The sequence below is a fragment of the Oncorhynchus clarkii genome, chromosome 21, assembly GCF_045791955.1.
Source record: "Oncorhynchus clarkii lewisi isolate Uvic-CL-2024 chromosome 21, UVic_Ocla_1.0, whole genome shotgun sequence".
Lineage (NCBI taxonomy): Eukaryota > Metazoa > Chordata > Actinopteri > Salmoniformes > Salmonidae > Oncorhynchus > Oncorhynchus clarkii.
In genome coordinates, this window is record NC_092167.1 from 51,160,647 (window position 1) to 51,178,146 (window position 17,500).

Sequence of the window (17,500 nt, forward strand, 5' to 3'; positions counted from 1 at the left end):
CTTATCCAGTCCAGTACTACACAGATACTTATCCAGTCCAGTACTACACATATACTTACCCAGTCCAGTACTACACAGATACTTACACAGCCCAGTACTGCACAGATACTTACACAGCCCAGTACTACACAGATACTTACACAGTCCAGTACTACACAGATACTTACCCAGTCCAGTACTACACAGATACTTACACAGTCCAGTACTACACATATACTTACCCAGTCCAGTACTACACAGATACTTACCCAGTCCAGTTCTACACAGATACTTACCCAGTCCAGTACTACACATATACTTACACAGTCCAGTACTACACAGATACTTCCTTAGTGCTTAGCATTGCAGTCCAGTACTACACAGATATTTACACAGTCCAGTACTACACAGATATTTACACAGCCCAGTACTACACAGATACTTACACAGTCCAGTACTACACAGATACTTACCCAGTCCAGTTCTACACAGATACTTACCCAGTCCAGTACTACACAGATACTTACCCAGTCCAGTACTACACAGATACTTCCTTAGTGCTTAGCATTGCAGTCCAGTAAAGCGTTCTCTCCTCCACCGTTCTAGGTGGTACTGTCAGAGCATCACCAGATCAGAGGCTGAACAGCTGCTACGACAGGAGGTTCCAGTCCGGGTTTTGTTCTTTCTTCGATCAATCAATCAATTAGCCAGACTATCTGTTAGTCAGGTAGTCTGCTTGTCTATCTGTTTCTCCTGTGCTGTAAATCTGTAGATATTCTACAATTGTTCATTTAATCTCTACAGGCTAAAGAGGGAGGGTTTGTGGTGAGGGAGTCGAGTCAACAAAGCTGTTACACTGTTTCAGTGTTCACTAAAGCTCTGGGGTAAGTACCTTTAATAAATACATTATATGGACCATGTGGAAAATCAATCCCTAACAATCCCCATCTCTCTCTCTCTCTCTCTCTCTCTCTCTCTCTCTCTCTCTCTCTCTCTTCAATTCAATTCAATTCAAGGGGATTTATTGACATAGGAAACATGTGTTAACATTGCCAAAGCAAGTGAGGTAGATATTATACAAAAGTGAAATAAACAATACAAATTAACAGTAAATATTAAGCATAAATATGGGTTGTATTTACAATGGTGTTTGTTCTTCACTGGTTGCCCTTTTCTTGTGGTAACAGGTCACAAATCTTGCTGCTGTGACGGCACACTGTGGAATTTCACCCAGTAGATATGGGAGTTTAACAAAATTGGATTTGTTTTCTAATTCTTTGTGGATCTGTGTAATCTGAGGGAAATATACATTGGGCAGGAGGTTAGGAAGTGCAGTTTCCACCTCATTTTGTGGGCAGACATAGCCTGTCTTCTCTTGCGAGCCATGTCTGCCTACGGCAGCCTTTCTCAATAGCAAGGCTATGCTCACTGAGTCTGTACATAGTCAAAGCTTTCCTTATGTTTGGGTCAGTCACTGTGGTCTGGTATTCTGCCACTGTGCACTCTCTGTTTAGGGCCAAATAGCATTCTAGTTTGCTCTGTTTTTTTGTTAATTCTTTCCAATGTGTCAAGTAATTATCTTTTTGTTTTCTCATGATTAGGTTGGGTCTAATTGTGCTGCTGGGGCTCTGTGGGGTCTGTTTGTGTTTGTGAACAGAGCCCCAGGACCAGCTTGCTAAGGGGACTCTTCTCCAGGTTCATCTCTCTGTAGGTGATGGCTTTGTTATAGAAGGTTTGGGAATCGCTTCCTTTTAGGTGGTTGTAGAATTTAACGGCTCTTTTCTGGATTTTAATAATTAGTGGGTAACGGCCTAATTCTGCTCTGCATGCATTATTTGGTATTCTACATTGTGCACTGAGGATATTTTTACAGAATTCTGCTTGCAGAGTCTCAATTTGGTGTTTGTCCCATTTTGTGAAGTGGTTGGTGAGCGGACCCCAGACCATACAACCATAACGGGCAATGGGCTCTATGACTGATTTGGATTTTATGGATTTTATAATGGATTTTATAATGTTGTATGTTTTACCCCCAACACCACTTTCCATCAATTTGTATAGCAGACCCTCATGCCAAATTGAGTCGAAGGCTTTTTTTAAATCAACAAAGCATGAGAAGACTTTGTCTTTGTTTTGGTTGGTTTGTTCATCAATTAGGGTGTGCAGGGTGAATACGTGGTCTGTCGTACGGTAATTTGGTAAAAAGCCGATTTGACATTTGCTCAGTACATTGTTTTCACTGAGGAAATGTACGAGTCTGCTGTTAATAATAATGCAGAGGATTTCCCCAAGGTTACTGTTGACGCATATCCCACGGTAGTTATTGGGGTCAAATTTGTCTCCACTTTTGTGGATTGAGGTGATCAGTCCTTGGTTCCAAATATTAGGGAAGATGCCAGTGTTGAGGACGATGTTAAAGAGTTTAAGTTTAGCCATTTAGAATTTGTGGACTGTATTATTTGATCACTTCATTGAGGATACCATCAACACCACAGGCCTTTCTAGGTTGGAGGGTTTTTATTTTGTCCTGTAACTCATTCAAGGTAATTGGAGAATCCAGTGGGTTCTGGAATCCAGTTTGTTCGGGAATCCAGTGGGTTCTGGTAGTCTTTAATAGTAGATTCTAAGATTTGTATTTGATCATGTATATGTTTTTGCTGTTTGTTCTCTGTTATAGAAACAGGATAGGAGAAGTGGTTTATACATCTCCATTTTGGATAGATAATTATTTGTGTTGTTGTTTGTTTAGAATTTTCCAATTTTCCCTGAAGTGGTTAGAGTCTATGGATTCTTCAATTACATTGAGCTGATTTCTGACATGCTGTTCCTTCTTTTTCCGTAGTGTATTTCTGTATTGTTTTAGTGATTCACCATAGTGAAGGCATAGACTCAGGTTTTCTGAGTCTCTATGTTTTTGGTTGGACAGGTTTCTCAATTTCTTTCTTAGATTTTTGCATTCTTCATCAAACCATTTGTCATTGTTGTTCATTTTCTTCGGTTTTCTATTTGAGATTTTTAGATTTGATAGGGAAGCTGAGAGGTCAAATATACTGTTAAGATTTTCTACTGCCAAGTTTACACCTTCACTATTACAGTGGAACGTTTTACCCAGGAAATTGTCTAAAAGGGATTGAATTTGTTGTTGCCTAATTCTTTTTTGGTAGATTTCCATTTGACATTCCTTCCACCTATAGCATTTCTTAATGTTACTCAGCTCCTTTGGCTTTGATGCCTCATGATTGAGTATTACTCTGTTGAAGTAGACTGTGATTTTGCTGTGGTCTGATAGGGGTGTCAGTGGGCTGACTGTGAATGCTCTGAGAGACTCTGGGTTGAGGTCAGTGATAAAGTAGTCTACAGTACTACTGCCAAGAGATGAGGTATACAGTGGGGCAAAAAAGGTATTGAGCCTCTTAAAGAAGAAGTTACAGGCCTGTGAGAGCCAGAAATCTTGCTTGTTTGTAGGTGACCAAATACTTATTTTCCACCATAATTTGCAAATAAATTCATTAAAAATCCTACAATGTGATTTTCTGGATTTTTTCCCCTCGTTTTGACTGTCATAGTTGAAGTGTACCTATGATGAAAATTACAGGCCTCTCTCATATTTTTAAGTGGGAGAACTTGCACAATTGGTGGCTGACTAAATACTTTTTTGCCCCACTGTAGGTGTACCTACCATAGGTGTCCCCTCGAAGCCTACCATTGACTATGTACATACCCAGCGTGCGACAGAGCTGCAGGAGTTGTGACCTGTTTTTGTTGGTTATGTTGTCATAGTTGTGCCTAGGGGGGCATATGAGGGAGGGAATGCTGTCACCTGCAGGCAGGTGTTTGTCCTTCTGTGTGCTGAGGGTGTCAGGTTCTTGTCCAGTTCTGGCATTTAGGTCACCACAGACTAGTACATGTCCCTGGGCCTGGAAATGATGGATTTCCCCCTTCCAGGATGGAGAAGCTGTCTTCATTAAAGTATGGGATTCTAGTGAGGGGATATACGTAGCACACAGGAGGACATTTTTCTCTGTTAGGATCATTTCCTTTTGAATTTCTAGCCAAATGTAGAATGTTCCTGTTTTGATTAATTTAATGGAATGAGTTAGGTCTGCACTATACCAAATTAGCATACCCCCTGAGTCCCTTCCCTGTTTCATACCTGGTAGTTTGGTGGATGGGACTACCAGCTCTCTGTATCCTAGAGGGCAACCAGTGGGTCCATCTCCTCTATAGCAGGTTTCTTGCAGGATGACAATGTCTGTATTACCGATTTCTTTGGTGAAGTCCCGGTTCCTGCTCTTTAGGCCAAAGGCAGATGACCTCAGGCCTTGGATATTCCAGGATGATATAGTGAAGGCTTTGTGTTCCATAAAGTGTCCAATGTTGTTGGTCGTGGTTTGGCCTCAGGCCAGTAAGTATGAGCAGAGCCTGCTGAGCATCTGGTACATGCCATTGGCTTGGGCGAGTGTAAGAGTGGGGGTTGGGCCTGTTTTCCCGCTCACTACCTAGGCGTATGTGTGACTTCCATATTGAGGCCCTCTTTGCGGGGGTGGGGTGCATGGGGTGGGCAGGAGGGGCATAGGTCTGATCTGAGGGGGCCTAAATGGGGTGTGGGCATGGTTGACGTGGGGGGGTGTTGATTGGTTGGGGTGGGGGTGTGGATGTGTCTGGGGGTGCTGTGGTCTGGATGTAATTCCTCTTGGCGTGGGTCCTCTATGTGTAGGTCCAGGGGGGGGGGGGGGGGTCCCACAGGTCTGGGAGAGTGTCTCGCTGGTCTGGGTGGGGTGTCTATTGATCTGTTTCTCCTGTGTGAAGTGTTGGGGATACGTTTGAGAGCGATGTCCTTTAGAGTCCGGGCAAAGGTGGGCACTGCTGCCTTGTAGAGGTGGACCTGGTCATAGAGGCTGTTCAAGTCCAGGGTGGAGTGGTGGGCCAGGAAAGCATTTGGTTTTGAGGCACAGTCACGGGAAATACTTGCGTTTACCCGCTGTATTGTGGCAGGGTGGAAGTCTTTTCGTGGTAGCAGGGTGGAGATAACCACTTGTGCATTGGGGAAAGTAGAAGAAGCCTTTTCAATCACTCCCTTCAGTGCTGTGGCCACTCTTTCCTGCTGTGCTCTCAGGTCGTTTGTGCCTGTGTGTATTATTATGTGGCTGGGTGAGCCTAGTTGGTCCTCAGACAGAAGGTCGAGGGCGCGCTAGGTGTTTGGACACCAGAGTTTAGACACACTTTGTTTGGGAAAAGTTTTTTTTCTTCTATATATTTCCCATTTGAGTCCATAAGGAGTACAATATGTGTCTTGTGTTTGTCCTCAGTGGGTGTGGGGGGGTTGTCAGAAGGGCTATCAGGGTGGCTGACAGGGGGGGTGCTCAGAGGGGGTGAGAGCCGCTGGGCTTGGGGTTCTTCATTTGTCTGTTCTGCTGTGATGTCGACTCTATGGTCAGGGTCTGGTGTGGACTGTTCTGCTGTGGTGTCGAGACTTTTGTTGGGTGCTGAGGTGGGCTGTTCTGCTGGCTTCTCTGTGGGGGTGGCCACCTCTCTAGTGGATTGTTCTCTGTCACACGCCGTCCCCCTCAACCTCTCCTCCGTCCCCCTCAACCTCTCCTCCAGCAGTCTGATCCTCTCCTCAATTGCTCTGTTCTGCTCCTGCTCCTGCTCCTGCTCTTTCTCCTGTTTCTAGTTGTCTCACCACTGTCCAGAGTGCAGATATGTCTCTCTCCACCTCCAGCACTCCGGGTCTGGTTAAGGGGGTGTTGTTGTGATGGACTGTTGTCTGGTTAAGAGGGTGTTGTTGTGGTGGACTGTTGTCTGGTTAAGATGGTGTTGTTGTGCTGGACTGTTGTCTGGGTCTGTGCTGACTGAAGTGTAATCACCTGCTGTTCCAGCTCCACCTGCCTTACCTCCAGCTGGGTGAATTTATACTTCATTTCAATAAGGGAGTAGTACTCCGTGCTGGGAGGTTAACTTTCCGCTGGGGGTGGCTCGTCTGTGGGGTTATATAATGAAGAGGTCTGGTCTGACCCGTTCGGGGTGGCTCGTCTGTGGGGTTATATAATGAAGAGATCTGGTCTGACCCGCTTGGGGTGGCTCGTCTGTGGGGTTATATAATGAAGAGGTCTGGTCTGACCCGCTGGGGGTGGCTCGTCTGTGGGGTTATATAATGAAGAGGTCTGTTCTGACCCGCTGGGGGTGGCTCGTCTGTGGGGTTATATAATGAAGAGGTCTGGTCTGACCCGCTCGGGGAGGCTCGTCTGTGAGGTTATATAATGAAGAGGTCTGGTCTGACCCGCTGGGGGTGGCTCGTCTGTGGGGTTATATAATGAAGAGGTCTGGTCTGACCCGCTGGGGGTGGCTCGTCTGTGGGGTTATATAATGTAGAGGTCTTGTCTGACCTGCTCGGGGTGGCTCGTCTGTGGGGTTATATAATGAAGAGGTCTGGTCTGACCCGCTGGGGGTGGCTCGTCTGTGGGGTTATATAATGAAGAGGTCTGGTCTGACCCGCTGGGGGTGGCTCGTCTGTGGGGTTATATAATGTAGAGGTCTTGTCTGACCCGCTCGGGGTGGCTCGTCTGTGGGGTTATATAATGAAGAGGTCTGGTCTGACCCGCTCGGGGTGGGGGTATCTTTCTCAAGGGAGAGCTTCTCCTGCTGAGCTAATTCTTTAATTAGGTGAAAGTCCATCTGAAACTGTTTGGGGTTACCCTGTACCATTATGTTCCAGACTTATAGAGGTTTATATTAGCTGACTCAGAGTCCTCGTTGTCTAGTATCCTGAGTTTCCACCCCTCGTTAACATCCCCTCTCTTAACAGAGGGGTAGTGTGCTAATATAGCACTGTGCCATGCCAGGGGATGGTTTGTGTTGAAGATGAGGTTGCTGATGTTCCCATTTTTGTAATAGTCAGCAAAAAGTATCTCTTGATTTTCCATAAGGAGCTTCTTCTTGTGGTCTTTTCTTGCCTTATCATTCTTTACATACACAGGGTACTGTATTTTAATTACCTCTGAACAGCGGGAGGCAGCTTCTAAGGCCTCTCCATTTGGTTGGGGTAGACTGTTTGACTCACTCAGTTCCAGGTTGGGTGGTGTTTTCAGGTTTCTGTTGTTTTCCAGAGAATTTGCTGTATAGAATAATAATCCTTGATAGTTGGGAACCTTCCAGGTGATTCCGTAATTCCGTCCAAAATCAGGTTGTAGGTTTTGAGTTTTGATTTGAAGTGAGGGTTATGTTGTAGAGGGTAGAATCCTGTATGTGTTCCTGACAAAACATCCAAGTTTATCTAACTCTAAATCTATCTTTTTTTAAGAAAATGCTGAAAAATGCAAGAGCTCATCTGATCGTGACCTCTGCTCTGCGCTCTGCTGTCTCTTTCTCTCTCTCTCTTTCTCTCCATCCATCCATCCCTCCCTCTCTCTCTCTCTCCAACCCTGTCTCTATCTCTCCCTCTCTCTATCTCTCTCTCTCCCACTATTCTTGCTCCTCTCTCTCCCCTTAGTATAAACGGTGGTATCAGACACTACCAGATAAAGCTCAATGATTCTGGAAGCTTCTATCTTTGTGAGAAGCACATCTTCACCTCGATACCTGAACTCATAGAGTACCACAACCACAACGCCGCAGGTAGAGTACACACACACACACACACACACACACACACACACACACACACACACACACACACACACACTCCCTCTCGCCCTCTGTGTGTGCAGGTCTGGTGACCAGGTTAAGGTATGCAGTAGGACCTATGGGCAGATGTGTCCCTGCTACACCAGGCTTCAGCTCAGGTCAGTCAACACACACTCTGAAACACACTCACACACTCTGAAACACACTCGCACACTCTAAAACACACTCACACACTCTGAAACACACTCACACACTATAAAACACACTCACACACTCTGAAACACACTCACACACACACACTCTAAAATACACTCACACACACACACTCTAAACCACACTCACACACACACACACACTCTAAAACACACTCACACTCTCTAAAACACACACACACACACACTCTAAAACACACACACTCTAAAACACACACACACACTCTAAAACACACTCACACACTCTAAAACACAAAAACACACACACACTCTAAAACACACACACACTCTAAAACACACACACACACACACTCTAAAACACACACACTCTAAAACACACACACACTCTAAAACACACACACACTCTAAAACACACACACCAGTCCGGGGGGGTTTAGGGTCATGTAATGTTTTCTGGATGAAGAGCAGGATTGAATAAAGAGAAATAAATAAACATCCACAAATGTATAATTATTGTGCAACGTACTTCAGTAGGCGACACTGAGGTTTTTCTTTCATTCTTTTTAAGCTCTCTGATATTAGTGCATCAGCGTAAGCTTTAAGGCCAAACTTTACTCGCGGCAAATCGCCTACGTGCTAATAGCCTACGTGCTAATAGCCTACACGCTAATAGCATACACGCTAATAGCCTACACGCTGATAGCCTACGCGCTAATCGCCTACATGCTAATAGCCTACACGCTGATAGCCTCCGCGCTAATCGCCTACACGCTAATAGCCTACATTCTAATCGCCTACGCGCTAATAGCCTACATGCTAATCGCCTACGCGCTAAACGCCTACAGGCTAAATGCTTACACACTAATCGCCTACACGCTAATAGCCTACAGGCTAAATGCTTACACACTAATCGCCTACGCGCTAATAGCCTACAGGCTAAATGCTTACACGCTAATAGCCTACATGCTAAACACTTATACGCTAATCGCCTACACGCTAATCGCCTACACGCTTTTGGGAACTGGCAGAAAAAGTTTAAGTTATTCCTAAAAGGACAATGTCGGAGTTAAATTCAATAAGAGAAAAGCTGTGAAGTGGATAGTTGAAAATAAACAGAAACTGAAATCTGGACACTGACTGTAGGGTCTATAACCTCTCACATAGCCTTACTGTAGGGTCTATAACCTCTCATAGCCTTACTGTAGAGTCTATAACCTCTCATAGCCTTACTGTAGGGTCTATAACCTCTCATTGCCTTACTGTAGGATCTATAACTCTCATAGCCTTACTGTAGGGTCTATAACCTCTCATAGCCTTACTGTAGGGTCTATAACCTCTCACATAGCCTTACTGTAGGATCTATAACCTCTCATAGCCTTACTGTAGGGTCTATAACCTCTCATAGCCTTACTGTAGGATCTATAACTCACATAGCCTTACCGTAGGATCTATAACTCACATAGCCTTACTGTAGGGTCTATAACCTCTCATAGCCTTACTGTAGGGTCTATAACCTCTCACATAGCCTTACTGTAGGGTCTATAACCTCTCATAGCCTTACTGTAGGGTCTATAACCTCTCACAACCTTACTGTAGGGTCTATAACCTCTCATAGCCTTACTTTAGGGTCTATAACCTCTCACAACCTTACTGTAGGGTCTATAACCTCTCATAGCCTTACTGTAGGGTCTATAACCTCTCATTGCCTTACTGTAGGGTCTATAACCTCTCATAGCCTTACTGTAGGGTCTATAACCTCTCATAGCCTTACTGTAGGGTCTATAACCTCTCACATAGCCTTAATATTAACTTAATTTATTGCCGTAAACTTAAACATCAAATGTAGGCAACATTTTGACTGGAACAGGAGTGGAGAAATATGATTAATTTCTTTCAGCATCTTGAGAGAATGATAATGAGCAGTTAGATACCGTCTGTAGAGGTGCTGTGTTTATCAGCATCATAACAGCTGACAGTAGTTCAACCACAGGTAGGGACCGTCTGTTGTGTTTATCAGCATCATAACAGCTGATAGTAGTTCAACCACAGGTAGGGACCGTCTGTTGTGTTTATCAGCATCATAACAGCTGATAGTAGTTCAACCACAGGTAGGGACCGTCTGTTGTGTTTATCAGCATCATAACAGCTGATAGTAGTTCAACCACAGGTAGGGACCGTCTGTTGTGTTTATCAGCATCATAACAGCTGATAGTAGTTCAACCACAGGTAGGGACCGTCTGTTGTGTTTATCAGCATCATAACAGCTGACAGTAGTTCAACCACAGGTAGGGACCGTCTGTTGTGTTTATCAGCATCATAACAGCTGATAGTAGTTCAACCACAGGTAGGGACCGTCTGTTGTGTTTATCAGCATCATAACAGCTGATAGTAGTTCAACCACAGGTAGGGACCGTCTGTTGTGTTTATCAGCATCATAACAGCTGATAGTAGTTCAACCACAGGTAGGGACCGTCTGTTGTGTTTATCAGCATCATAACAGCTGACAGTAGTTCAACCACAGGTAGGGACCGTCTGTTGTGTTTATCAGCATCATAACAGCTGATAGTAGTTCAACCACAGGTAGGGACCGTCTGTTGTGTTTATCAGCATCATAACAGCTGATAGTAGTTCAACCACAGGTAGGGACCGTCTGTTGTGTTTATCAGCATCATAACAGCTGATAGTAGTTCAACCACAGGTAGGGACCGTCTGTTGTGTTTATCAGCATCATAACAGCTGATAGTAGTTCAACCACAGGTAGGGACCGTCTGTTGTGTTTATCAGCATCATAACAGCTGATAGTAGTTCAACCACAGGTAGGGACCGTCTGTTGTGTTTATCAGCATCATAACAGCTGATAGTAGTTCAACCACAGGTAGGGACCGTCTGTTGTGTTTATCAGCATCATAACAGCTGATAGTAGTTCAACCACAGGTAGGGACCGTCTGTTGTGTTTATCAGCATCATAACAGCTGATAGTAGTTCAACCACAGGTAGGGACCGTCTGTTGTGTTTATCAGCATCATAACAGCTGATAGTAGTTCAACCACAGGTAGGGACCGTCTGTTGTGTTTATCAGCATCATAACAGCTGATAGTAGTTCAACCACATAAAATACGCATCCAAGCAGAACTGAAATCTATCAGAAATACGTTGGGTTGTTTTCACAGCTTTCTATTTCCTTACAACCGGTCAAACTGATGTCATTTGGACGTTTTGCACAGACAATCTTTCAAATTTTTTTGTTTTGTTTTTTTGAGTTAAACATCTTTGCTCCGAAGCAGAGATGTCAGATAAAACTTGACGTCAACGAGATTGAAGCATTTATTCATAATAATTTATAACAGTGGTCACCAATCGACTGGTCGATATCTAAGCCATTCCTAGTCGATCACCTTAAAAATGTCTGTAAAAAAAAAACCAAAACAAACAATGACAAAGCTTTTCGTTCCTGTTACTGTACGTTGTTCCGCGATGTTGTCGATAGGCACACTTGATTCAGCAGCCCTAAGCGCCGGGAGGCCAAACTGTTTCCATGTTGGAACCATTTCATGTGTCTGAAGGTAGAACTCCGCAATACCCGGCGAGTAAATCAAGTGCACATATTAGTCTGCCGCAGACCAATCAGGTAGCTCAGATCACCGCGTCGGCCGGCACAGGTTCCTCCGCCCAAATACTGTAAAAAGAAGCCTCGATCGCAAGACTTTCAAAAACCATGACTAGAGAGACCCTCGTTGAATACAGCGAAGATCCGCAGTTTTATGAGTAAGTTGATGTTTAAGTTGTTATTCACCCCTGTCAACACTCTTCAACAGTTTGATAAATGCACGTTTGAAAAAGCTTTCTTTGTTATTGTGTCTATATTTATTTTTATTTTTTTCTGGTCATATAAGTAACATCATGAATTGGTGCATGAGGCAGAAATAATGCAGTGCGGCTTAAGTTTCGCCATCAGCTGGAAGACGGTCCCCCTTTTCTCAGCGGAGGGAGAGAGAGAGAGAGAGGAGGGACGGTGAGCCGAGTGAGAGGCAGCTGATCTTACACCTACAATCTTATAATATAAATATGTCATTTCTAAATGGTCTGAGAAGAGCAACATTGGCAGGGAAATTCAAGCGTAGCCACTATGAGGTGATAATGTATTGGGTCTAATGCCTACTGAGCATAGCCACTATGAGGTGATAATGTATTGGGCCTAATGCCTACTGAGCATAGCCACTATGAGATGATAATGTATTGGGCCTAATGCCTACTGAGCATAGCCACTATGAGGTGATAATGTATTGGGCCTAAGGCCTACTGAGCATAGCCACTATGAGGTGATAATGTATTGGGCCTAATGCCTACTGAGCATAGCCACTATGAGGTGATAATGTATTGGGCCTAATGCCTACTGAGCATAGCCACTATGAGATGATAATGTATTGGGCCTAATGCCTACTGAGCATAGCCACTATGAGGTGATAATGTATTGGGCCTAAGGCCTACTGAGCATAGCCACTATGAGGTGATAATGTATTGGGCCTAATGCCTACTGAGCATAGCCACTATGAGGTGATAATGTATTGGGCCTAATGCCTACTGAGCATAGCCACTATGAGGTGATAATGTATTGGGCCTAATGCCTACTGAGCATAGCCACTATGAGGTGATAATGTATTGGGCCTAAGGCCTACTGAGCATAGCCACTATGAGGTGATAATGTATTGGGCCTAATGCCTACTGAGCATAGCCACTATGAGGTGATAATGTATTGGGCCTAATGCCTACTGAGCATAGCCACTATGAGGTGATAATGTTTTTAAAATATCAGAGCGGTAGATCTCGGCTTGCATTTTGACTCAGGAAGTGATCTTGACTCAGGAAGTGATCTTGACTCAGGAAGTGATCTTGACTCAGGAAGTGATCTTGACTCAGGAAGTGATCTTGACTCAGGAAGTGATGTTGAGCAATAGTTAAAACCTCTTCATCCTACCCCCTCCTTTTTTGAACATTCTGTTAAAAATCGCGCAACTTTTCAGCGTCCTGCTACTCATGCCAGGAATATAGTATATGCATATGATTAGTATGTGTGGATAGAAAACACTCTGAAGTTTCTAAAACTGGTTAAATCACGGCTGTGACTATAACAGAGCGTGTGTTTCATTGAAAAACGCAAGAAAAACTGCTCTCTGAAAGCAAAAAATAATTTCCATAAGTCACTTCCACCAGTTGTTAAAAGAGAACAGAATTTAATGGGAATTTGCCTGCACCTCATACAAATTCCGCACGATGGCGCCATTGTACTAATTTTCAATTGAATTAATTGTTGGAAAATACATCTGTCTGACCTCCAGTTTTCCAGTCTTCACCCGGATGCAGTTTAGGGAGAGATCAGATTGCATTGTTTTTGAAGTGAGGACCTATTGAAGAGACATCGCCCTGTAATCATTTTGATAGATTATAAACGTTTACTAATACCTAAAGTTGGATTACAAAAGGATTTCGAAGTGTTTTGTGAAAGTTTATCGTCGACTTTTTTAATTTTAAAAAATTACGCAGCGTTTAAAAACGATGATTTTTTCTGAATGACACAACTTCTATACAAAGCTATTTTGGGTATATATGGACCGATTTAAACGAAAAAAAGACCCAATAGTGATGTTTATGGGGCATATAGGAGTGCCAAGAAAGAAGCTCGTCTAAGGTAATGAATGTTTTATATTTTATTTCTGCGTTTTGGGTAGCGCCGGCTATCGCAAAATCTGTTGTTTACGTGTCGAGCTGGCATTTTGGGGGGTGCATGCTATCAGATAATAGCTTCTGATGCTTTCGCCGAAAAGCATTTTAAAAATCTGACTTGCTGGCTAGGTTCACAACGAGTGTAGCTTTAATTCAATACCCTGCTTGTGAATTTTGATCAAGGTTTGAGTTTTAACGAGTACATTTAGCATTTAGCGTAGCGCATTTGCATTTCCAGGTGCCTACTTGAGACATATGCGTCTCAAGTAGATTCAAGAAGTTAATTTAGTATTCTAGGGTAAAATATAACAGCAGGGAATCTGCATGTATCTAATTATATAATTATAAGTTGACTTACAAATAGCCTACCAAAGTGTCAGAAATATATCTATAGGCAAAACTAAATCCTGCACCCCCTGTCAAAAAATTGTTCCGTCATCTCTGACTGTAGCCAACAGGCATTTTCTATATTAGCGGGTCAGGTTGGTTAGAGTCTGGTTAGGGTCTGGTTAGGGTCTGGTGTGGGTCTGGTTAGGGTCTGGTTTGGGTCTGGTTAGGGTCTGGTTAGGGTCTGGTTAGAGTCTGGTTAGCGTCTGGTTAGGGTCTGGTTTGGGTCTGGTTAGGGTCTGGTTAGGGTCTGGTTAGAGTCTGGTTAGCGTCTGGTTAGGGTCTGGTTTGGGTCTGGTGCGGGTCTGGTTAGGGTCTGATGGGGGCTAGGGTCTGGTGGGGGTTAGGGTCTGTTTAGGGTCTGGTTAGAGTTAGGGTCTGGTGGGGGTTAGGGTCTGGTTATGGTCTGGTTAGAGTTAGGGTCTGGTGGGGGCTAGGGTCTGGTGGGGGTTAGGGTCTGGTGGGGGTTAGGGTCTGGTGGGGGTTAGGGTCTGGTGGGGGCTAGGGTCTGGTGGGGGTTAGGGTCTGGTGGGGGTTAGGGTCTGGTGGGGGGTCTGGTGGGGGCTAGGGTCTGGTGGGGGCTAGGGTCTGGTGGGGTTAGGGTCTGGTGGGGGTTAGGGTCTGGTGGGGGTTAGGGTCTGGTGGGGGTTAGGGTCTGGTGGGGGCTAGGTTCTGGTGCGTACCTCAGATTTTCACTTTATCACATATCACACACACACACTTTCATTACAGACAGTAAATACACACATTGACATGCACCTGTCAACACGTTAACGTCTCTCTCCCCGCCTCTTACTCTCTCTTTTCCAATCCTTATGATCCGCCGCAATTGTTGCAACCCCTATTACTAGCCTGTTCAACCTCTCTTTCATATCGTCTGAGATCCCCAAAGATTGAAAAGCTGCCTCGGACATCCCCCTCTTCAAAGGGGGAGACACTCTAGATCCAAACTGCTACAGACCTATATCCATCCTGCCCTGCCTTTCTAAAGTTTTCAAATGCCAAGTCAACAAACAGATCACCGACCATTTTGAATCCCACCGTACCTTCTCCACTATGCAATCTGGTTTCCGAGCTCAGCCACGCTCAAGGTCCTAAACGATATCATAACCGCCATCGATAAGAAACAATACTGTGCAGCCGTATTCATTGACCTGGCCAAGGCTTTCGACTCTGTCAATCATCACATCCTCATCGGCAGACTCGACAGCCTTGGTTTCTCAAATGATTGCCTCGCCTGGTTCACCAACTACTTCTCTGATAGAGTTCAGTGTGTCAAATCGGAGGGTCTGTTGTCTGGACCTCTGGCAGTCTCTATGGGGGTACCACAGGGTTCAATTCTCGGGCCGACTCTTTTCTCTGTATACCACAATGATGTCGCTCTTGCTGCTGGTGATTCTCTGATCCACCTCTACGCAGACGACACCATTCTGTATACTTCTGGCCCTTCTTTGGACACTGTGTTAACAAACCTCCAGACGAGCTTCAATGCCATACAACACTCCTTCCATGGCCTCCAACTGCTCTTAAATGCAAGTAAAACTAAATGCATGCTCTTCAACCGATCAACCGATCGCTGCCCGCACCTGCCCGCCTGTCCAGCATCACTACTCTGGACGGTTCTGACTTAGAATACGTGGACAACTACAAATACCCAGGTGTCTGGTTAGACTGTAAACTCTCCTTCCAGACTCACATTAAGCATCTCCAATCCAAAATTAAATCTAGAATCGGCTTCCTATTTCGCAACAAAGCATCCTTCACTCATGCTGCCAAACATACCCTCGTAAAACTGATTATCCTACCAATCATTGACTTCGCCGATGTCATCTACAAAATAGCCTCCAACACTCTACTCAACAAATTGGATGTAGTCTATCACTGTGCCATCCGTTTTGTCACCAAAGCCCCATATGCCTCCCACCACTGCGACCTGTATGCTCTCGTTGGCTGGCCCTCGCGACTGGACCAAAGCGCAGCGTGGTGAGCGTACGTATTCATTTTTATTAGGATGACGCCGACAAAAACAATAAACAATACAAAAACAATAAACAATAAACAATACCAAAACAATAAACAATAAACAATAAACAATAAACAATACAAAAACAATAAACAATAAACAATACAAAAACAACCGTGAAGCTTGTGGGCTCACAAACAAAGTTAACCTCCCACACTGAAAGGAGGGAAAAGGGCTGCCTAAGTATGGTTCCCAATCAGAGACAACGATAGACCGCTGTCCCTGATTGAGAACCATACCCTGCCAAAACATAGAAATACAAAATCATAGAAAACAAAAACATAGAATGCCCACCCCAAATCACACCCTGAAGGTCAGGGCGTGACACAAACACACTGGCTCCAGGTCATCTATAAGTCTTTGCTAGGTAAAGCCCCACCTTATCTCAGCTCACTGGTCACCATAGCAACACCCACCCGCAGCACGCGCTCCAGCAGGTATATTTCACTGGCCACCCCAAAGCCAATTCCTCGTTTGGCTGCCTTTTCTTCCAGTTCTCTGCTGCCAATGACTGGAACAAATTGCAAAAATCACTGAATCTGGAGACTCATATCTCCCTCACTAACTTTAAGCACCAGCTGTCAGAGCAGCTCACAGATCACTGCACCTGTACATAGCCCATCTGTAAACAGCCCATCTGTAAACAGCCCATCTGTAAACAGCCCATCTGTAAACAGCCCATCTGTAAATAGCCCATCCAACTACCTAATTCCCATATTGTTATTTATTTTTTTGCTCCTTTGCACCCCAGTATCTCTACTTGCACATTCATCTTCTGCATATCTACCATTCCAGTGTTTAATTGCTAAATTGTAATTATTTCACCACTATGGCCTATTTATTGTCTTAACCCCCTTATCTTACCTCATTTGCTCACATCGTATATAGACTTTTCTATTGTGTTATTGACTGTATGTTTGTTTATTCCATGTGTAACTCTGTGTTGTTGTTTGTGTCGCACTGCTTTGCTATATCTTGGCCAGGTCTCAATTGTAAATGAGAACTTGTTCTCAACTGGCCTACCTGGTTAAATAAAGGTGAAATAAAATGTTTTTTAAATGTAAAAAAAAATATGTAAACCTCTGATCTGTCACTCTTTCCCCCTCTCCCTCTTTCAATCCCTCCCTGTAGAGAAATGGGAGATTGACCCTAGTGAGTTGACTGTAATGAAGGAGCTGGGTTGTGGTCAGTTTGGGTTGGTGAGGCTGGGGAAATGGAGAGCTCTGTGTAAGGTGGCCATCAAAACAATCAACGAAGGAGCCATGCACGAAGAAGACTTCATAGAGGAGGCTAAGATTATGATGTGAGTAGAACATGTGTAACACACACACGCACACGCACACACACACACACACACACACACTGATAAAGACACACACACACACACACACACACGCACACGCACACGCACACACACTGATAAAGACAGACACACACACACACACACACACACACACTGATAAAGACACACACACACACACACACACTGTTAAAGGCACAAACACACATACACACTGATAAAGACACACACACACGGACAGAGAGACAGAGAGAGAGACACACACACATACACACTGTTAAAGACACAAACACA

The 17,500-nt window shown here is 44.3% G+C and overlaps 1 protein-coding gene across 1 annotated transcript in view; it reads left to right on the forward strand.

The window, feature by feature from the left end:
* Nucleotides 1-17,500, forward strand: part of LOC139379520 (TXK tyrosine kinase) — a 32,260-nt gene that overhangs the window by 3,966 nt on the left and 10,794 nt on the right. Inside the window, exons 6-10 of the mRNA XM_071122338.1 lie at nt 586-640; nt 784-863; nt 7,469-7,593; nt 7,686-7,760; nt 17,038-17,209. Of these exons, the coding sequence (XP_070978439.1) occupies nt 586-640; nt 784-863; nt 7,469-7,593; nt 7,686-7,760; nt 17,038-17,209 (507 nt within the window). The remainder of the gene's footprint in view (nt 1-585; nt 641-783; nt 864-7,468; nt 7,594-7,685; nt 7,761-17,037; nt 17,210-17,500) is intronic.